This window comes from Argopecten irradians, chromosome 1 (genome assembly GCF_041381155.1).
Source record: "Argopecten irradians isolate NY chromosome 1, Ai_NY, whole genome shotgun sequence".
Lineage (NCBI taxonomy): Eukaryota > Metazoa > Mollusca > Bivalvia > Pectinida > Pectinidae > Argopecten > Argopecten irradians.
The window spans coordinates 4,409,066-4,432,079 of NC_091134.1; the positions used below are offsets into that span (position 1 = coordinate 4,409,066).

At 35.0% G+C, this 23,014-nt stretch overlaps 2 protein-coding genes across 2 annotated transcripts; one reads left to right on the forward strand and one right to left on the reverse strand.

Moving 5' to 3' along the window:
* Positions 1-350: 350 nt before the first annotated feature.
* LOC138308834 (60S ribosome subunit biogenesis protein NIP7 homolog) lies at positions 351-10,399 on the reverse strand. Its single transcript, XM_069249858.1, has 11 exons — positions 10,290-10,399; positions 7,110-7,196; positions 4,436-4,502; positions 3,975-4,031; positions 3,358-3,363; positions 2,932-2,943; positions 2,540-2,596; positions 2,141-2,233; positions 1,808-1,870; positions 1,257-1,418; positions 351-690 (listed from the first exon to the last, which is right to left on the reverse strand). The coding sequence occupies exons 1-11, from the start codon at positions 10,343-10,345 to the stop codon at positions 571-573; spliced, it is 780 nt and encodes a 259-aa protein (XP_069105959.1). The 5' UTR covers positions 10,346-10,399; the 3' UTR covers positions 351-570.
* Positions 10,400-10,426: 27 nt separating this feature from the next.
* On the forward strand, positions 10,427-22,215 carry LOC138315660 (mRNA export factor GLE1-like). Its single transcript, XM_069256846.1, has 5 exons — positions 10,427-11,394; positions 12,205-12,849; positions 18,626-18,672; positions 19,167-19,313; positions 20,706-22,215. The coding sequence occupies exons 1-5, from the start codon at positions 10,638-10,640 to the stop codon at positions 20,787-20,789; spliced, it is 1,680 nt and encodes a 559-aa protein (XP_069112947.1). The 5' UTR covers positions 10,427-10,637; the 3' UTR covers positions 20,790-22,215.
* Positions 22,216-23,014: the final 799 nt, after the last annotated feature.

The window sequence follows — 23,014 nt, forward strand, 5'->3', positions numbered from 1 at the left end:
ACCAAGGTCATTTGACTACATTTGTGACTGGACTATGGTCATTTGAATGTTCACCTATGACTGGACCAAGGTCATCTAACTGTACACCCAAGACTCGACCAAGATCATCTGACTGTACATCTTCAAAACATGAAATGACTACTCAGACTGGCCCTTTTATATGTCCTATCAACTGTGCATCAGGACACCAAAACAATAGGAAAATGTAGAAAAGGCAGCCATTTTGAATGTAAGGGGATGGGTAAAGCCGAATTAAAGCTATTGGAATGCAGCTTGGTAAATACTTATCAAACTGTACAATTTCACTCAGTAACTTATATTTATAGTGAAAAAAAGTGAAACAAAATACATTTCAAAATCTTAAGTTAATTTTAATGACAACTAGTTTAATATTATCCAATGATGAATATGAAAACAATTGTAACATTAATGAATGCACTGTGCCGCTGTCAGAAAGCCCATTAATTCAGTAAATTTTAGAAATGCAACACTTCAGTTACATGATAAATTTTTCTGACATGAAACCAGTCCTCCGTAACATTGTCTATGTCCCCCTCCCAGAAGTAAATGCTACACTAAGGTGTCCTCATTTCTGATAAATTCTCCAATATCTGCCTGATGGAAGGCAACAAGGGTCATTGGGTCAGTGTGTCGGCATTCTTGTGTTGACTTGGCTGCAACTCCGAAGCCCTGTGAAAAACGATATAGAGTTAAAACTTTAAGTAAATCTGTTGTGTAACTAAACAGGATACAGTAAGAGTTTATAAAACAAAATATGATAAGATCTTCGGTAATTATCATGTGTTCAGGCTATACTATTTGGAGTATCAACTGATGTCTAATAAATGTAAGCTTTTAAGGTATGGAGTATATTTTATTGCATAAAACAAGAAGTACATGTATGTAACCTGCCAGAAAATCATGACATATATCTCCCCCATAGCCTATGATTACTTTATAGATATGATGCCATCAAATGTCATAAAAGCATTGTCTACTGCCTGTGAAAAGAACTTTAGTAACACGTTGAACTTTCTATATGAGCCATTTATAGGGAGAAAGGGAGACTTGTCAAAGTTTCCTCTACCTAGCTGCTAAGAGTTGGGTGAGGGAGGGCTGATCAAAGAATTTTTCTCAGATACCCAATACTGATTTTTTATTATTAGCTTTAAAAAGCTTTTGTTTTCCAGTGGATATCTATATAGGGATTTCCTCTGCTATCTAGGCATGACAGATGTTGAAGACTGATGCCTTACCAGTGGTAAATCATTCATGTTGTACACAACAACCCCTTGGTACTGTGGTGTGTTTTCTGTGATCCTGCCAAGGCCCGACTTCATGACGTGGTGACCATACACAAACTGCTGCTCAGCACTCGGCTTTACCCACACCTTATACTGTAACAAAAACACAGGTAATCAAATCACTCGGCTTTACCCACACCTTATACTGTAACGGAAACACAGGTAATCAAATCACTCGGCTTTACCCACAACTTGTACTGTAACGGAAACACAGGTAATCAAATCACTCAGCTTTACCCACAACTTGTACTGTAACGGAAACACAGGTAATCAAATCACTCAGCTTTACCCACACCTTATACTGTAACGGAAACACAGGTAATCAAATCACTCAGCTTTACCCACAACTTGTACTGTAACGGAAACACAGGTAATCAAATCACTCGGCTTTACCCATACCTTATACTGTAATTTATAAAGGAAACACAGATATCAAATCACTCAGCTTTACCCACAACTTGTACTGTAACAGAAACACAGGTAATCAAATCACTCAGCTTTACCCACACCTTATACTGTAACGGAAACACAGATATCAAATCACTCAGCTTTACCCACAACTTGTACTGTAACAGAAACACAGGTAATCAAATCACTCAGCTTTACCCATACCTTATACTGTAACGAAAACACAGGTAATCAAATCACTCGGTAATCAAATCACTCAGCTTTACCCACAACTTGTACTGTAACGGAAACACAGGTAATCAAATCACTCAGCTTTACCCATACCTTATACTGTAACGGAAACACAGGTAATCAAATCACTCAGCTTTACCCACACCTTATACTGTAACGGAAACACAGGTAATCAAATCACTCAGCTTTACCCATACCTTATACTGTAACGGAAACACAGATATCAAATCACTCTTTACTGTAAAGGAAACACAGGTAATCAAATCACTCAGCTTTATGCACACCTTGTACTGTAACGGAAACACAGGTAATCAAATCACTCAGCTTTACCCACAACTTGTACTGTAACGGAAACACAGGTAATCAAATCACTCAGCTTTACCCACACCTTGTACTGTAAAGGAAACACAGGTAATCAAATCACTTAGCTTTATGCACACCTTGTACTGTAAAGGAAACACAGGTAATCAAATCACTTAGCTTTATGCACACCTTGTACTGTAAAGGAAACACAGGTAATCAAATCACTCTGCTTTATGCACACCTTGTACTGTAAAGGAAACACAGGTAATCAAATCACTCGGCTTTACCCATACCTTATACTGTAACGGAAACACAGATATCAAATCACTCAGCTTTACCCACACCTTGTACTGTAACGGAAACACAGGTAATCAAATCACTCAGCTTTACCCACACCTTGTACTGTAACGGAAACACAGGTAATCAAATCACTCGGCTTTACACACTTTACTGAACGAACACAGTATCAAATCACTCGCACACCTTATACTGTAAAGGAAACACAGGTAATCAAATCACTTAGCTTTATGCACACCTTGTACTGTAACGGAAACACAGGTAATCAAATCACTTAGCTTTATGCACACCTTGTACTGTAACGGAAACACAGGTAATCAAATCACTCAGCTTTACCCACACCTTGTACTGTAACGGAAACACAGGTAATCAAATCACTCGGCTTTACCCACACCTTGTACTGTAAAGGAAACACAGGTAATCAAATCACTTAGCTTTATGCACACCTTGTACTGTAAAGGAAACACAGGTAATCAAATCACTCTGCTTTATGCACACCTTGTACTGTAAAGGAAACACAGGTAATCAAATCACTCTGCTTTATGCACACCTTGTACTGTAAAGGAAACACAGGTAATCAAATCACTCAGCTTTACCCACACCTTATACTGTAACGGAAACACAGGTAATCAAATCAAATCATCGCTTTACCCACACCTTATACTGTAACGGAAACACAGGTAATCAAATCACTCGGCTTTACCCACAACCTTATACTGTAACGGAAACACAGGTAATCAAATCACTCAGCTTTACCCACAACTTGTACTGTAACGGAAACACAGGTAATCAAATCACTCGGCTTTACCCATACCTTATACTGTAACGGAAACACAGGTAATCAAATCACTCAGCTTTACCCACAACTTGTACTGTAACGGAAACACAGGTAATCAAATCACTCAGCTTTACCCACTGTAAACGGAAACACAGGTAATCAAATCACTCAGCTTTACCCACAACTTGTACTGTAAAACGGAAACACAGGTAATCAAATCACTCAGCTTTACCCACACCTTATACTGTAACGGAAACACAGGTAATCAAATCACTCAGCTTTACCCACAACTTGTACTGTAACGGAAACACAGGTAATCAAATCACTCAGCTTTACCCACAACTTGTACTGTAACGGAAACACAGGTAATCAAATCACTCGGCTTTACCCACACCTTATACTGTAACGGAAACACAGGTAATCAAATCACTCGGCTTTACCCACACCTTGTACTGTAACGGAAACACAGGTAATCAAATCACTCTGCTTTACCCACAACTTGTACTGTAACGGAAACACAGGTAATCAAATCACTCGGCTTTACCCATACCTTATACTGTAACGGAAACACAGATATCAAATCACTCAGCTTTACCCACAACTTGTACTGTAACGGAAACACAGGTAATCAAATCACTCGGCTTTACCCATACCTTATACTGTAACGGAAACACAGATATCAAATCACTCAGCTTTACCCACAACTTGTACTGTAACGGAAACACAGGTAATCAAATCACTCAGCTTTACCCACAACTTGTACTGTAACGGAAACACAGGTAATCAAATCACTCGGCTTTACCCATACCTTATACTGTAACGGAAACACAGGTAATCAAATCACTCAGCTTTACCCATACCTTATACTGTAACGGAAACACAGGTAATCAAATCACTCAGCTTTACCCACAACTTGTACTGTAACGGAAACACAGGTAATCAAATCACTCGGCTTTACCCATACCTTATACTGTAACGGAAACACAGGTAATCAAATCACTCAGCTTTACCCATACCTTATACTGTAACGGAAACACAGGTAATCAAATCACTCAGCTTTACCCACAACTTGTACTGTAACGGAAACACAGGTAATCAAATCACTCAGCTTTACCCACAACTTGTACTGTAACGGAAACACAGATATCAAATCACTCAGCTTTACCCACACCTTAATTATACTGAAGCAAATGAAACACAGGTAATCAAATCATTCGGCTTTACCCACACCTTATACTGTAACGGAAACACAGGTAATCAAATCACTCGGCTTTACCCACACCTTATACTGTAACGGAAACACAGGTAATCAAATCACTCGGCTTTACCCACACCTTATACTGTAACGGAAACACAGGTAATCAAATCACTCGGCTTTACCCACACCTTATACTGTAACGGAAACACAGGTAATCAAATCACTCGGCTTTACCCACACCTTATACTGTAACGGAAACACAGGTAATCAAATCACTCGGCTTTACCCATACCTTATACTGTAACGGAAACACAGGTAATCAAATCACTCGGCTTTACCCACACCTTATACTGTAACGGAAACACAGGTAATCAAATCACTCGGCTTTACCCACACCTTATACTGTAACGGAAACACAGGTAATCAAATCACTCGGCTTTACCCACACCTTATACTGTAACGGAAACACAGGTAATCAAATCACTCGGCTTTACCCACACCTTATACTGTAACGGAAACACAGGTAATCAAATCACTCGGCTTTACCCACACCTTATACTGTAACGGAAACACAGGTAATCAAATCACTCGGCTTTACCCATACCTTATACTGTAACGGAAACACAGGTAATCAAATCACTCGGCTTTACCCATACCTTATACTGTAACGGAAACACAGGTAATCAAATCACTCGGCTTTACCCCACCTTGTACTGTAACGGAAACACAGGTAATCAAATCACTCAGCTTTACCCACAACTTGTACTGTAACGGAAACACAGTAATCAAATCACTCGGCTTTACCCACAACTTGTACTGTAATAAAGAAATTTCTGTGTCTCTGTAGGTGTAACCGGTAGATGATATAGTCAAATAAAGAATGACTGTCTCTATGTAGTGTAAGGGGAGATAATAATATGTAACCTGATATAGAATACTTTCTCTGTGTAGTGTAAGGGGAGATTATAACCGTTACCATGATATAAAATACTGTCTCTATGTAGTGTAAAGGGGAGATAATGTAAACGTTACCCTGATATAGAATTTTTCGTGTCTATGTAGTGTAAGAGTGGGAGGGTGTGGAAGATAATAAATGGTAACCTGATATATAATACTGTCTCTATGTAGTGTAGGGGAGATAATAACAGTTACCTGATATAGAATACTCTGTCTCTATGTAGTGTAAGGGGAGATAATAACCATTACCTGATATAGAATTTTTTCTGTGTCTCTGTAGTGTAAGGGGAGATAATACTGGTAACGCTGATATAGACTATGCCTGTCTCTATGTAGTGGTAAGGGGAGAATAATAATGGTAACCTGATATAGAATACTGTCTCTATGTAGTGTAAGGGGAGATAATAACCGTTACCTATATAGATATTTTCTGTCTCTATGTAGTGTAAGGGGAGATAATAACCGTTACCTGATATAGAATACTGTCTCTATGTAGTGTAAGGGGAGATAATAACCGTTAACCTGATATAGAATACTGTCTCTATGTAGTGTTAGGGGAGATAATAATGGTAACCTGATATATAATACTGCTTGTCTCTATGTAGTGTAAGGGGAGATAATAACAGTTACCTGATATAGAATACTCTGTCTCTATGTAGTGTAAGGGGAGATAATAACCATTACCTGATATAGAATTTTCTGTGTCTCTGTAGTGTAAGGGGAGATAATAATGGTAACCTGATATAAAATATGCTGTCTCTATGTAGTGTAAGGGGAGATAATAATGGTAACCTGATATAAAATATGCTGTCTCTATGTAGTGTAAGGGGAGATAATAACCGTTAACCTGATATAGAATTATCTGTGTCTATGTAGTGTAAGGGAGATAATAACCTAACCTGATATAGAATCTGTCTCTAGTGATAATCTATGATATAGAATCTGTGTATGTAGTGTAAGGGAGATAATAATGGTAACCTGATATAAAATACTGTCTCTATGTAGTGTAAGGGGAGATAATAACAGTTACCTGATATAGAATTTACTGTCTCTGTAGTGTAGGGGTGTAATGGACAGATAATAACGTCCGTTACCTTATATAGAATTTTCTGTGTCTATGTAGTGTAAGGGGAGATAATAATGGTAACCTGATATAGAATACTGTCTCTATGTAGTGTAAGGGGAGATAATAATGGTAATCTGATATAGAAATACTCTGTTCTATGTAGTGTAAAGGGGAGATAATAATGGTAATCTGATATAAGAATACTCTGTCTCTATGTAGTGTAAGGGGAGATAATAATGGTAATCTGATATATAATACTGTCTCTATGTAGTGTAAGGGGAGATAATAATGGTAATCTGATATAAAATACTCTGTCTCTATGTAGTGTAAGGGGAGATAATAATGGTATACCTGATATAAAATACTGTGTCATCTTATGTAGTGTAGGGGAGATAATAATGGTAATCTGATATAAAATACTCTGTCTCTATGTAGTGTAAGGGGAGATAATAATGGTAATCTGATATGAAATACTCTGTCTCTATGTAGTGTAAGGGGGAGATAATAATGGTAACCTGATATGAAATACTGTCTCTGTGTAGTTTAAGGGGAGATAATAACCTTTACCTGACATAAAAGACTCTGTCTCTGTGTAGTCTGAAGCAGTATGATCCATCAGGACGATCTAGCAATAACTTTATGTTCTCACCAATGCTGAAAGAAGATAAAAGAAATATACAAATGTAATTTTTTAACTTGTAAAGTAATAAAGTCATAAGCTAAATATCCAATATCCATTTCAAATTTTTTACTGAATATGTTTATATTTTGTATTTTGATTATCATTATCAAAATATAAGCTTTACGCTGTGATTGTGATAATTTAAAAATTATCTACATGTACTTACTAACTGTACATCATTGCAAATAAGTTAAGTTTAAAGATGCTCCCATTTTTTCACTATCAAAAACAGGATCAGGTAATTTAGTATTTCTCTTCAGTTACAAAAGTTTCTTACTTTACAACTATTACAACCATTGAAAAGTTTGAGCTTCTAATTTAACTTCAAGATAAAAATGTTAGAAATAATTAATTGCATCCCGAAAAAATTCCATGGCACTATTTCTATATAGAATGAAGTTATAACTGCGCATGCACCAAAAGCAAAATGAATTGTTTTATATTATTTTTTGTGTTGATTATACATATATATACACGATTAAACACCAATTGTTGTTCAAATGATGAGTACCATTTTTGGTCTGTCGGCTGTGGAGCATCTTTAACATTTACAAGTTATTTATACTAAATTATGCAATCTAGAAATGAGAAATAACTCTCAGTCTATGCCTTTGTTTTTAAGAATTAAGTGTAGGCAAGGTTCTGTGATTATTCCTTCTGAGTGACCATATTTCTTTAATTCCTGTAAACTGTTTCATTTTAATGTTATATTGATGTTTTCCTTTTCATATGATGATTGTCAGTTATCTGGTATCTCAATCACAGGCGTTTGGCTATAAAGACATTTTTCTATATATAAATGTAACACTGTGTTAAGGTCTATAACTCGGCTGGCCATATAACACTACCCAATTTCAGAAAAAGTGTGATCGTTATAAGATGGTATAATTGGAATACTCTCAATCAACAGTCAGATAATTTATCTTTATTTTGGTATACGATACAATATATATCATGTCATATTAATGTCACTAGGTACCCAGAAACATCGGAAAATATTTGACAGCAGGTGTATTCACTTGTTCGTAACCTTTTAATTCTGGATATTTCCTGATACTTATGTACATTGTACATCATGATCAAATGTACTATATCTATAGCTCCCATAAAAAGGGAGAGAACTGGTCTGGTTATTTATCATTTGACATTATTTTACCATCTGTTAGATACAACGCGACATTGTTGGAGTATCTGATGATACAAGTGTAATTATCTCTACAAGTATGTGTCCGACTCTCAGTTACTTCACCATCAAAGGCCACTCTCAGTCACTTCACCATCAAAGGCCTACTTGTTATAATATCTCATGATCATGTTCATTATGTTTAACTGTTTTTCCAGTCTTGATGTCGATAGCTTCAAGCTTATATGACTGACCTTGATAAATTTCCATTGTTCACTTTCTGGTTTGCGCATGCAAAGAGAGAGTTGTTACGAAACAATAAAATGATAAAAAAAGTCTATCCCTTGTAGGCCGTTCATTTTCTTCCTATTACGTGTATATGGCATTTGAGTCTATTCATTTGTAAGAATTAGCAAGATAACCCTACTAAATCCTCACATCACTATCTAAAGCCTAATCAAATCAAGATTAGCGTGATAACCCCACTAAATCTCTAAAGGTCCTTTTGTTCTTCTATAATAATCTATGTTGATCAAGTTGTAGTTGACTAATAACAGTTAGGCTTGAATTTCAGTTCCAGGTTCTTCCAGTGATAATTCAAACTGCTTTTGAAACTATTTAATAATTTTGCTTCCACCACTTTTTTAGGTAATGTATTCAAATCTTACACCACTCTATTTGTCACTGGAGTATAACCCCAGTTGGACGTTCTTTTAGTAAAATATTGCATACAAAATATATAACTATACATCACATTATAGTAAATGAATATTATACAGTTCTGGTAGGATAAGTATTTAATTTTATGTTTAGGCCATTCCAATTTGAGTTTTTGTTCGACGGATTTCCCGCTCCCATTTTCCGAAAATGAAAAATAAATAATTTTTTCACAGCTCCTCATATTGTTGTCAGGAAATATGACAAGCCAAGGCAAATTTTTACAGGCTTCATTTTCACTTGTCAGTTTCAAGGTCATTCTGATGTTTGAATTAGTTGCAAATTGTCTCTTCCAACAAGCAAGCGTCTTACAAACCTTTACAACAACATAAATTTTGCCAAGTTTTTCCATCAGTACGTGCAGAGGTACCTTAAATGTAATAAGGATGCATACTTTTTTATAGTCTGTGTCCCGATTTTAGTTGACTCTTAAGACTTTGCATGAAAAATGTCTGCTGTCAGGCATGTCAATTGTATGATGGCAATCGGTAATTAATTAACACCTCAGGGGCCAGTTTCATGAACATTTCTTAACTTTAAGGAATTCCTTAACTTAATTTCAATAAAGCATTACTAAAGTTAAGGAAAAAATCTTAAGGAGCCTCCCTTAAAATCTGTAATGCCTCTGTTTTCCTATGGAGAATTTAAAGTTAAGGGATTCCATAAATTTAAGGAATGTTCATGAAACTTGGGCTAGTTATCTTATATTTCAAGGCCCGGTCAGAGTATATATTTTGGCACGTGGCCCTCTTTTCACAGTACCAACCTGATTTGACTACATGACTGAGTGACATTGGTGACGATGACTGCTATTCAATTTGTTGAAATCAGTAGATCTTGTACACTTTGCTAGGATCGATCTAAAATCACTATTACTTATATTTCATTTCTAAACTTCTACGGCAATAAATAAAATACATTTGCCTTAATTTTTGTTACGTTTGTGTTTGATTTACCCAAAACGTTTTATGAGAAAATATTTTACCTTCATGAACGATATTTTTGCTTCAAGATACCATATAAAATATTCGTTTTTTTTTAAATCTGTTCTGATATGAATTCTTGAATAGGTAAAAAAACATATATTGCTTATATATACTAGACTGCTCGTAGAGGTGTAAGGATGTTATGAGGATGAGTGTCAACACACTGATTTAAACAAAAGCAGAATATATCTAAATGTCAATACAAAATAACATATCATGTCATTCTAACAACATCTTACTATTTAGATAGTTTTTCGAAAAATATTTTCGTCTCTTCGTCTGTAAGCGGTCTCATCTCAAGACTGTTTTCTTTCTTGAAACCATGTGCATTTCTACCGGAAGTTGCATGCGTGCTGTTCCGTTTAAATGGCCATGCGCATTGGGACACTAATGTACGATAAGGAAAAAATCAGAGAGTGTCCGAAAACAACCTTATCCGGTTGCTATGGTAAATGTGAAGCGAAATGGCGGTGTAAATAAATTTCCCAAGCCCCTTTCGGACTAATTGGGGCATCAACGTAAGTTGAGAGGCTTACGAAGGGACCTGTTGCAGGGCATGTGTGTAAGATACCATCAAAGCATAAAGAATGACTGCACAATCAGTTCTAACGAAGGGTAAATTCCACGATTTTACATTTCGAAGGACAATTTCAGCATCCCCAGGGAATGATTCAGATGCTGTAGGGAGTGCCCTAGGGGGACGTGTCCCCATGTATATGGACGGCGCTAGCCCTGCTGTCATCAGATTAACACACTCTGGCTCTACCAGCAAACCAACATCAGCTTTTTCAACTATTTCCACAAGGAACAATTTATTTGACATCAATGAAACAATTGTTGTACAGGAATCTAATGTGTCGGTTGCCAGTCCTCATTCAGGCCAAAGGGCGATACAATCTCATTCACAGCCTCTTGTTTTCCCAGAGAGAACGCCGTCTACAGATGGTATTATTACGGTAAAGCAGTCATTATCACAAATACAGAACAGTCGTGCATTAGATGTAGCTGATATCCATTCATTATTAACATCCGAAGCGAACCGAAGACCACCATCGTCAAGACAACGTGTAGTTCGTGAAAACACATCCAAAGACATCAAGCCACCTGATCATGAGTTCACAGATCTTGCGAGATGCAAAACGGCCACCACAGTAAAAAGTGGTTTTATCGAAGAGAGCGACAATCATACTTGCCCTTCAGATGAAGATGATAGAGATGAAGACAATAATGATCAAATTGAAGAGAAGGACAATTTAGCAAATACCTTTCCTTTAACTGGAAATCCTTATCTGCAGGAACCTGACATAGCCATCAACGTGCCAAATAAATCATCCACAAAGAAAGGTACATATATATTGTATACAATGAGAGTGTCTGTGGTGCGAATAGATCTACTTGTATCCAGTGAACAATTTTAATCTATTTTTTATCATTGTCTTTTAAACATTGCATACATATTTTGCAATGAATTTTGATGGGTTGGGAGAGAAATTAGAATATATAAATGATCCATGAAAGATAATATATTGAATTGGTAATTTGTTTATTATGAAATTATAGTCAAACTATGGTCTTACAACCATATATATTAAAAATAGTCCTACTGGTCTTTTGATTAAACATCAAGAAAATGATAGTTCTTTTTTCTAAACTAAAATAACTAAGAAAATAAGTAAAATTCTAATTATGGGGATAAGGCAAAAAAAAAAAATGTATGTTTCAGGTACCCCTACCTATACCCTATGTTTTTACCTCTGACCCTACCTATTTTATCACACTTTTTCAAAACAAAAATGTAGTGTGTTGAGTTTTCAATTTAGATTTTTACGCTGGCTTTAAGTTTATCCAGATAAAGTTCAATTATGGTAATGATAAATAAAAGACTTCTAGCCAGCCTACTTTGTAATGTAGTAATAAAGCCACTCAACTCCTCCCCCACCTCTCCTAAAAAAAATAAATAAAACAAAAAAATAAAATAAATTCCCGACCGACCTACCCTATTTTTTTCAGTCATGTAACCTAAAACATGCATATAATTTTTTTTGGCCTAAGTTGTCCCTGGCGATTGATTTTTTTTATAATCATGGAGGTAATGTCGATAAATCCAAGCATTATGAAATATCTTTTCTTTTATGACTGTATTTTTCTTAACAGGTAAAAAGAACAGAAAAAGATCAAAATCTACACTGAGTTCGAAAATGAAAGTGAAACTACAGACAAGTAATAGACTTTACCAGCAGGGCAAGATGAAGATGATACCACCAGCAACAAAAGTGAAAACAGACAAAGAGACAACAAATAGAATCTCTGCAAATGACAGTTCATTTTCAAATCTTACTAGTGTTCTACAAGCGCAGTGTAAACCTATAACATTAACAAAACAGGAACAAGTTCCAGTTTCACCATCAAAACATTCTCATAGGTCTGGTGCTATGTCAGAAATCTTGAGGCCCAAAATTGCTCAAATTGATGCTTTGAAGCCTTACAGTAAATCATCAGGAGGATCAAGAAGAGGAGTAGATTCTCAAGCTTCTCCTGATAAATTGCCTCAAATGACAATTAATAATCTAGTGCAACAAAATCCATGTCAAGAACCAAGTGTACATACTTCTTCAGGTAGCGATTTACTAAATACCTCAAAGTCTTTACTTCATAATGAAAACCGTGTAACTTATTATCAGACATCAGTCAATGAAGTCGCCAAGGTGACAAAAGTGTACTTATCCGAGAAACATTCTGGTACAATGAAGGACTTGGGAATGGAGTATCCCTGTGCACCTCCTGCTACACCAACACCTGGTAAGTCTCCACCCTTCTCATCAAATCATTCATTGCTCAGATTATAATAATAGATTTCACAGAAATTAGATAATATTACCTGGGCCCAGTTTCATTCATGAACATTCCTTAATTTCAAGGAAATCCTTGAATTAAAATTATCTGTAGAAAAGCATGAAAAGTTAAGAAAAAATGCTTTTGGTCAAAGGCATTTAGCTTTCCTAAGGCAAGAAATGTATACCATTCATGAGAAAAAAAAATTGATTCTCTTAATATAAGTAGTGTGCATTGTGCTTGAAATAAAAGGGGTGTGGTTCTCTTAATGCAACCAATAAGCCATACTTAGAAGCAAAAAGGACGTGGCTCTCTTATTGCAAACAATGGGCCATACTGGGAAACAAAAGGGATGTAGCTCTCTGATTATAATCAAATATACTGGGAAGCAATAGGGATGTAGCTCTTATATTGCAATCAATGTGCCGTGCTGGGAAACAAAATGGATGTAGCTCTCTTATTGCAAAATTGTACTGAGAAGCAAAAGGGATTGGGCTGTCTTATTTCAATCTATTATACTGTGAAGCAAAAAGGATGGGTCTGTCTTATTCATATTGCAATCTATTATACTGAGAAGCAAAAGGGATGAGTCTTTCTTCTTGCAATATGTATACTGAGAAGCAAAAGGGATGGGGCTGTCTTATTGCAATCTATTATATTGAGAAGCAAAAGGGATGGGACTGCCTTATTGTAATCTATTATACTGAGAAGCAAAAGGGATGGGACTGCCTTATTGCAATCTGTTATTACTGAGAAGAAAAAGGGATGGGACTATCTTATTGCAATCAATGTGCCATACATGGAAGCAAAAGGGATGTTGCTCTTATTGCCATCAATTATACTGAGAAGCAATAGGGATGTGGCTCTCTTATTGAAATCAATTATACTGAGAAGCAAATGGAGTGTGGCTCTCTTGTTGAAGTCAATTATACTGGAAAGCAAAAGGAAAAAGGGACATGGCTGTCAATGCATTGTTATCAATGCGCCATGCTGGGAAGCAAAGGGAACGTGGCTCTCATACTGCATTCAATTATACTGGGAAGTAAAGGGAAAATGGCTCTCTTTTTGCAATCAATGTGCCATACCGGGAAGCTAAAGAGATGTGGTTCTCTTTTGCTATCAATAAGCCATACTGGGAAGCAAAAGGGATGTGGATCTCTTATTAATCAATGCTATCAATGTGCCATACTGGGAAGCAAAAGAGATGTGGATCTCTTATTGCAATCAATAAGCCATACTGGGAAGCAAAAGGGATGTGGATCTCTTATTGCAATCAATAAGCCATACTGGAAGCAAAAGGGATGTGGATCTCTTATTGCAATCAATAAGCCATACTGGGAAGCAAAAGGGATGTGACTCTCTTATTGCAATCAATAAGCCATACTGGGAAGCGAAAGAGATGTGGATCTCTTATTGCAATCAATAAGCCATACTGGGAAGCAAAAGGGATGTGGATCTCTTATTGCAATCAATAAGCCATTCTGTGAAGCAAAAGGGATGTGGATCTCTTATTGCAATCAATAAGCCATTCTGTGAAGCAAAAGGGGTGTGGATCTCTTATTGCAAACAATAAGCCATTCTGTGAAGCAAAATGTACGTGGTTCTCTTATTACAATTAGTGTACCATACTGGGAAGCAAAAGGGGTGTGGCTCTCTTATTGCAATAAATAAGCCATACTGGGAAGCAAAAGGGAATGTGGCTCTCTTATTGCAATTAATAAGCCATACTGTGGAGCAAAAGGGAGCAAAAGGGATAAGGCTCTCTTCATGCAATCAATGTGCCATGCTTGGAAATAAAAGATTAAACTTGCTCATGGTAAGCTATCTTTTACATGACTGTGTCCTTTTTATCGAAATGGACAAAGTTCTCTGGGATCAATGAGCAACATGCCAATGTTATTTGATCTGAAAAGACTAGTTCAAGATACCACCAAACGCATATATACCACAGGCGCATACTATAGATGAAAAGGAGGCAGCTGTTATAGATAACCGGAGGTAGCTACCAACGACACTCACTTCAGATCAAAGGATGGCAGCTCTCTTCAGTGAAAAAAAACAACGTCAAAGAAACTCATTCTTACAGCAGTATTTATTAAAATGATTGTAGGACTGTTGAGATAACTAGCCCACTTTGATAGCAGTATGTCGTACTAGATCAGAAGTTGATACAGCTCTCCTATTTATGACACAATGAGCTCACGTAAGGTATAGGTGAAACAAAATGTAACATTACAGTTAATAATGAATGTTGCTCACTCGTTAGTTCAATGAACCATGTTTTCGTTCAAAGAAAACACTGACAAACATGGTATTATGTTTCAGAATATGATTTTTTGTTCAAATGACTAGGTATCAAGTGATCACTTGATAATGTATTACATACATTGGTGATGTTATATATACCATACATAGTTTTGGGTCAGATATTAAGGAAAGGGTGTGAACTACATACGTTTCGGCATCTGTACAGTGAATCATACTGTTTTTTTCAGCGTGATAAAAAATGTTTTCTTTCATTCTTTCGGGAAAGGAATATGCAATATTTGTCATAAATGTTACAGTTGGCCCGGGTATTGCGAACCAAGAGAGGCAATTATGCCATGTTTCACTTAAGGAAAATTAGTTTATAGGTGAGGGATGACAGATCATATAGTTGCGAACATGTTAAATTTGTTTTCCAAGAAATTAAAACAATAATGTTTAATTTTAATATAACTTAAAGATGCTCCACCGCCGACAGAGCATAAATGATATTCATCATTTGAACATTAATTGGTGTTTAATCATGTATATATATGTCTAATTAACAAAAAAAAAAAAAATTATTTTGCCTTTGGTGCATGCGCAATTAGTACTTCATTCCATATAGGATATAGTGCCACGGAATTTTTTCGGGATGCAATTAATTATTTTTCATATTTTTAACTTAAAGTAAAACAATAAGCTCAAACTTTTTAATGATGGTAATGGCGTAAAGAAAGTAACTGTTGTAACTGAAGGAAAATACTAAATCTTCTGCTCCTGTATTTGATAATGAAAAAATACCATTTGTCAGCGGTGGAGCATCTTTAAAGTTCAACGGAAGATTATCTATAAGGAGAATCAAGTTGACATTGTTCAAAGGAAGAGGGCTAAAATATGTCCAAGGAAGAGAAGTACTATTAGTCTGCAACACTCTTCTTAGTGATGGGTTCCCTTATCCAAATTATCCTTATTCAAATGGAGACCAATGCTCTTAAAAGAAATGCTGATAGAATATACCCTTGATGATAGATATGATATTATTACTCAGCGTAGTATGGCTGATTAGCAGCTCCTAAACTTTAGGCAAAGTTTGACTGAAACTCCAAAGGGGACTATGTTCAAAACTTGAATTGAAATAACGATGGACATTGCGTATATTGAATGGTAAAATTACTCACTGGTATATATATATATATTTTTATGTCGTTGAAAAAGGGAAATATTTTATACACTTTTTGTGACATTAACTGTCAGTAAGATTCCGAATAATTTTATTTACGGCACTTTTTTGGAAACAAAAATAGATGATGTTGATATACATGATTCTATGTAATCGAGTCGGGATATGTATTGTTCAGAAGGTGATAAAAACACAAATTATGTAATCATCAGTGATCTGAGCTTATCTTTCTGTACACATTAATTCTGAATCAAAAGGCAAGTCTGAAAAGTTAACTTGAACGACAGAGCCTATGTCGAAGGTAAAATGTAGATCGAAGTACTTAATACCTGTTTAGATGATAAACTGTTTGAGTATTGTTTCCAAGTCACATTCGGGTGTATTTGCTGTACACATTCGACCCTTTACCTAAGGATCAACTCAGGATTAATGTTAACATCAATGGGGCACACGATGGGGTAACTATACCTACGCCTTTTTCTTAAAAAAAAAACCCAACAACTATGAGCAAAGGTTACATTTCCATGCATTAGATTAATTGTATATATTGAGATTCATTGAAGAACTTATTAAAGTCGTTATCGACTGACCTTGCTCTTTATACAACCATTGCATGATACCCATTTATTCCTCTGAATTACATACACATAATTGATTTTGTAGAAGTGAAAATTGAAGAAGTTTTGGCAAACGTCCATGTCTCGTTCTTTTAAACAGTGGTCATTGCAGAAAACTTCATAAACCTACACTTGGATTATTTGTGTATTATACAACTCTATAGATTATTTAACCTGTCTAGATAGGGCAGGATAAAGTGTGCCTGTATGTTGGTTAGGCATAAGTGTAATTCGATATTTATATAAATATATATACATGTATATTCTGTTGGCAAATGGAATATTGTTAGAAGAGCTAAATTTCTGCTCTAATAGTGAAAGAACAAAATCTGGACGGTAGAGAATGTACAGGGAATGGTAGTTATTCAGCTACCATAATGAAGCTCTGTGGTGGAAGGATTCTCAGTGCTAAATGAAGTGTCTCAAATTTACTACGCCAGATGGATTACCAAAAGGATAATTTGTAACTGAACCAAATAGAAGTAGTGAATAAGCAAACAGACATTTACTACAAGCCTAATCGTATATGTGGTCTAAATCATGGACTTATTGTAAACAAACCCCATGTATGTGATTTGAATATGGAAATGTAATTGATGATTATGCAAATGAAGGACAGTCAATACATTTGGAGGGAGGTCACCTCGAGAAACCGCTTTACATGAGATCTCGATCTGGATACCTAGAATATAAAGATACATTCTGAAAGGACTAGCAGTATTAGTGACCGAGTGTTCAGCATGTATATATTTCGATATTTCTGACTGTCCTTGGACAAGGATTCGATAGAAACTTGATAGAAACAGATGTGTGAAAGTTTTCGCTAAATATCAAGATGTATTACACAATGGGTAATACTGGTTTACAATCTAAAAACACTTCGTCAGCAGTAACAAATGTACAATTACCAAAGGTATCTGAACAATCCCGTGTAACATTAGTTAATGTGGCGTCAAAGGAGAATAGATTGATATCGCCAGGTAAGTTTACAGTTATGGGGACATTGAGTTTATAAATATACTGCACTCAAAATTAGGGTACATGTTTTTTTTATTTGCTGGTGCCATATAGTATTTTTTCACTTAGTTTTGTTTCCTAAATAGTTCTGATATGCTTGGTTTTAATTGTCTAATATTTAAAGGCAATGTGATATCATCAAAAAGCAAACTTTCAAATATTTAAAGCGGATCATTTGTACTATACATTATCAAAGAATGTTTCTTTGATCCGAATTAGATTTCGGATTTTGTCGCTATTGATTTTGTCCAAGACATCACTTACAAAGTCCTAGCATCAGTGTGCCTGGTGCCGGTGTCATCGGGGTCTCCCGACAGTCCTAAAGCACTAAACAGATGAATGATGTACTTTGTTAGGTCCTAACAGAACGAAACAACAAATCTACCTGTATGGCTTACCTATTAACAGTATACAATGTATGTCTATATACAGGAAAATCTGACGAGGTTTTGAATGACAAAACAACTGTTGTGCCGTAGTCGTAAATATTTTGTGTATCTTTTTGTTCAGTAGACATGACTTAAGATGTACAAAATAAATATCAAGCACCATCATATGGCCATATATGTTTAAAGAACAATATCACGTTTGTAATGTAACGAATCGTTGGTAAGTCTATGTTTACTTCAAAGGTATTTAAGGGTTTGCCATTTAAATAAAAAATTATGTTTCCCTGTTTCAGATCAACTGAAGAAGGTGGAATATGTCCATAGCATGAATGACATCAGGGTATGCTGAGAATTCATATAAACAATGTTTTCATTTGGAGAAATTGTAATGTTTTCTATTCTCCTGTCTTAATCTGTGATGATTTAATCAGGCTGTATACACTAATCTATCTGACCGAGTCTGAACGAGAAGGTGATAAGTATAAAACATCATTGATGAGTCTTAGAAAGATGAAACTAATCATAGTCAAAACGTGATAAATTCATATGTCTTCCTGCATTTTCTATATATATTTCTTTTTTTGGTAATGAATGAATTTTTTTCAAAGTAATTTCTATTTTCTATTTAAAATGTAGGTCAATATGATATACTATTAGCTCATCCAAACAAATTAGAATTCAACACCATTTAGAAGTAGGAAATAATATGTTGTTGATTTTTTTTTCAAGAGAAAGGAATGTGTATACCTCCCTTAAAGCGTTCTTTTACGTCCATATGCCTCTCGTTTCGTGTTGAAATTATAGATTACGTACTTCTCTTTTTATCGTCTACAGGCACAAAGAGCAGTCAAATTAAAGCTTCAAGTGTTAGAAAAGGAAGCTAGTAAAAAGATGGAGAAACAAAAGGAGGAAAAGGCGAGACAGGAGAAACTTCAAATGAAGGATAGAGAGAAGGAATTAAAAATGAAACAACGAAATGAGGTATATAAAATTGGATTACGTATCTTTGTTAATGTTTTCTTAAAGTGTCCTCAAAAGTGTCCGCAAGTGTCACAAGGCATTTACAAGCGTGATTTCATAAAAATTATAAACGAAGGTAGCGTTTTTAACACATAATTATCATGTAACAATGTACCGTCCAAATCTCATTGAGGTGTATGTAAAAGTAATGTCGTTGTGACGGTTTTATTTTACCACCACCTCAGTTTTGGCCTTCGATTGACCGCTCGCCCCTGTGAGATAGGCTTTGGGTTTTGTCCCCTGATCGAGACACAACATAATCTATAAAGGTATTAGTTTCTGCTCCTGCTTATATTTAGTATTAAGGAAATGGGACGACTGGTTCGCCCGTTGCCAGTATAATGTGACCGGGTGGGGTGTGTCATCGGTGGCATGCTTCCTTGATGTTATCATGTAGTACTATAAAAAGGATGATAGTTTCACTATACATGAAGACACAACACGAATATACCAGCCTTCCAAACCACGCATCTCGCACTTCACAAACGCAAAACACCACATTCACGAGAGGCCGTTCTTCGATAAAAAAAATAAACCAGATCAAATCATCCCGTCATAGGACGCCAAATGCATTATAAAAACAGAGCCGAGTTTCATTAATATTTCTTAACTTAAGAAAACGCCTTTTACCATATATTCTGTATAGAAAAACATTACAGAAGTTCAGGAAAATTCTTTAACTTGAGATTGTTGTTCTTATTGTGTGCAATGTTTCCAGTGGAAAACTTTATGTTCACAAGTTCGAAAGAATTGAGAAATGTTACTGAACCTACTTCGCCTTTGTATGCAAATCCTTAACGTGATTAAAAAGTGTAAAAAAAAAAAAAATATCATTTTCATGATGTACCTGCTATGAGCATGTTTTGATGTCTCGCTCGATCTGAAATAGCATATTTTTCCGAGTTATGTCTTCAGATTATAGTACTCAGTACACACGTCTAAGTCATTCCCGATCTCAAAAATAACTCCACTATTGGTGTATTATTAACAGTTGCTTTGATAAAGCTATCTAGGTGCGAGTAACTGTGCTTTATACACTAACATTTCTATAGTTATTTCCCTTGTGTCGTCATTTGTTACGAAATCGTAGTACAATCTCTTTTCTAGTCTGCTTTGTAATAAAAGTATTTATTCTGTTTTCATATTTCGGTTAATGTTCTGCGTTATCTGACCATGTAGACTACATGAGTATTCTTGATTTTTTTTTTATCGATTTCCGATTTTGTTGCAATGTTTGAGCACTGTAACGTTAATATTGTATTGAGGTCAAAAGTCATGTACATGTGTATTTAGCATGTTTAACCGTTTGAAGGTTTTTGCTTAAAATCTCTAATTTTATTCCTTATTTTTCAGATTTATGCCCTGAATAAAGCCATGACAGAGTTAGAACAACAAAGATTTCAAGAATTTTGTGCGAAGAAGGGAATAGTTTTATGACATGTATACATTATTAGAAAATACTCAAAAGGCAAATTTCGACAAGTTCCTAGTCTTTGTCGTATAGAGTCTGTGATGGGAAAATGTATGGTTAAGAGTTGTGTGGGTCGTTATTGACTACACCTATCGCGTATCAAATATCTGTGTGTGGTGATATTGCTTGGAGAAGAGTGTGTAAGCTGATTGTAAACAAATCATTATTTTTAACAATTTTTGTGGTCCTATATTTCATTTAAATACAGCTCAAATGTCCAGAATTGTTTTTCTATAGATGTGAAGATCTCGGAATCTGATTACTAATTCTAGTTTTGATATAATCTAATGTTTCTTCATTTTTTAAAAACATTTTGAACATTTTATTCCACAATGAATGTTTTGTGAATGTAAAAGACTACCTGCTTATATTGCATGTATATACCTTTTATTTAATACAATCATGATAAATTAAAAGATTATGTTAATTTCTAGTTGTGCGTCAATGTCGAGATGTTTATGATGGACTCCGAATGTAGTCAGCCACGGCTTCCAGTAGGATAGATCATTATATACTAGATAGCCTTTATCATCCTGCTGATGTATTCTAGTCTGTAACATGGTATCTTAGTAGGCTCATAGGTCCATTGTGGTAACGAAAAGGACAGTTTACGCTGAGACATGGGCATTATTATGCTACTATACTTTGTATAATTATGGTACTATTCTCGGATGAACATCTAGGATTTGAAAGAAAATTACTACGAAAGTAAATTACATGTCGACGTGTAATCATAATTTCGAAAAAAAATGTCCTCGTATGTTTCCATTGTTTGCTAGATCTTGTTTCTTATACGTGTACACGATTTTTAAAAATGTTTACTAGAAAGTTTATGATTTTATCTTCTTTTAGAAATACGTCATGTATGGCCCTTAGTTTTAGGGGGCAAATGTGGGATTTATATGTGAATTTTATTTTATTTTAATCTTATAAAAATAGCAAATGTTTTATTGAATTTATTTTTACATTTGTGTTTAACTTTATGGGATTATATAAAGTCCAAAAAGATCTGTGATAAAACAAAGCGGAAATGCTTGTTCGTATTGTTATATATAATATCTTTATGTGACACTCTAATGGTTTCTATATTTCACTTTGCTATTGTATCTGTAATGTTGTAAGGAAGTAATATGCTTCTATAAACGTACTTACTTGGATGTACCTTATGTACAGTTTTACATTTTGTCAAGAAAATCAAAGGTTATCCAGTGATACAAAAAAAAAATGATACGAGATCTTGTTGATCTTATGATGACAGGCAAAACTTCCCCGGATACGTGTTTGTAATATGTAGTACACTTATATAGAGAGAGGAAACAAATCATGCTTCCAACTTCTTTGAAAGTACGTTATTAAATTATAAAATGCAGAATAGAGAAATGTGATGTGGAGTGGAAATCCAATCATGTACGTCTATTTATTTGCTACTGTCCTTTGATTCAATATTCCTGTAATATGTCACTTGCAGACAAAGTTGGTACTGAATCTCTAGACACGATTATATAATGGATATAGATTTGTGACTTACTAAATCATGCTGATTGACATTTTTTTAGATTTCTAGTTGGGCGTGAATAAAGGAACTTGAATTTCTTTCTGACCAGTATGCAAATATATTTTTATATATATATGTATTATCTAATGAAAAAGAAAAACTTATAAAATGCCGTTTCAATATGGGGAAACGTTGTTGAATAAATTGATTTTTAACGAAAGTGAATCTCATTTACCCTGTATAAAATAGTATATCTAAATTGAACTGCATCATGTATATGACTCGATTTACGCTAAGTTACATAATTTGAATTATATTTGGCAACACATATACATGTACCACACATAAGTATTGATTGACTCGTCTGTCAATATATGTCAATACCACACACAACAAAACTGTCGTATTATAAGGGCTTGTCTAAAGTCCACGTATCTTTTGTTACTTTTCATCCTTTGTTTTCTTTTCAGGAAATGTACAGTGTAATATAAAAATTTCTATTTTCTTTAAAAGCAGTTATTTCCTCTGTTATTAATATTGACATAATGAACATGTATGTTTACTTATTTGTCCTCAGTAATCAGTTTTTTTTTATTATTCTCCGTTTTTCTGTATTTGGTAATACATCACATACATGTTGCCAAGCCAGTTTTATCAGATTTTAAGTATTATCTATTATAAATCAATTTTACTGAA

Bases quoted from the DNA above. Each gene is read 5' to 3' on its own strand.
- LOC138308834 (XM_069249858.1), bottom strand. From the start codon at position 10,345: ATGAGACCGCTTACAGACGAAGAGACGAAAATATTTTTCGAAAAACTA. The intron at 1,871-2,140 runs GTATGGGTAAAG...TTTCTGTTACAG, and splicing joins TGTTTCCGTTACAGTATAAG to TACAAGTTGTGGGTAAAGCT. The intron at 691-1,256 runs GTAAGGCATCAG...CGTTTTTCACAG, and splicing joins ACATGAATGATTTACCACTG to GGCTTCGGAGTTGCAGCCAA.
- LOC138315660 (XM_069256846.1), top strand. From the start codon at position 10,638: ATGACTGCACAATCAGTTCTAACGAAGGGTAAATTCCACGATTTTACA. The intron at 11,395-12,204 runs GTACATATATAT...TTTTCTTAACAG, and splicing joins TAAATCATCCACAAAGAAAG to GTAAAAAGAACAGAAAAAGA. The intron at 19,314-20,705 runs GTATATAAAATT...CTTATTTTTCAG, and splicing joins AAATGAAACAACGAAATGAG to ATTTATGCCCTGAATAAAGC.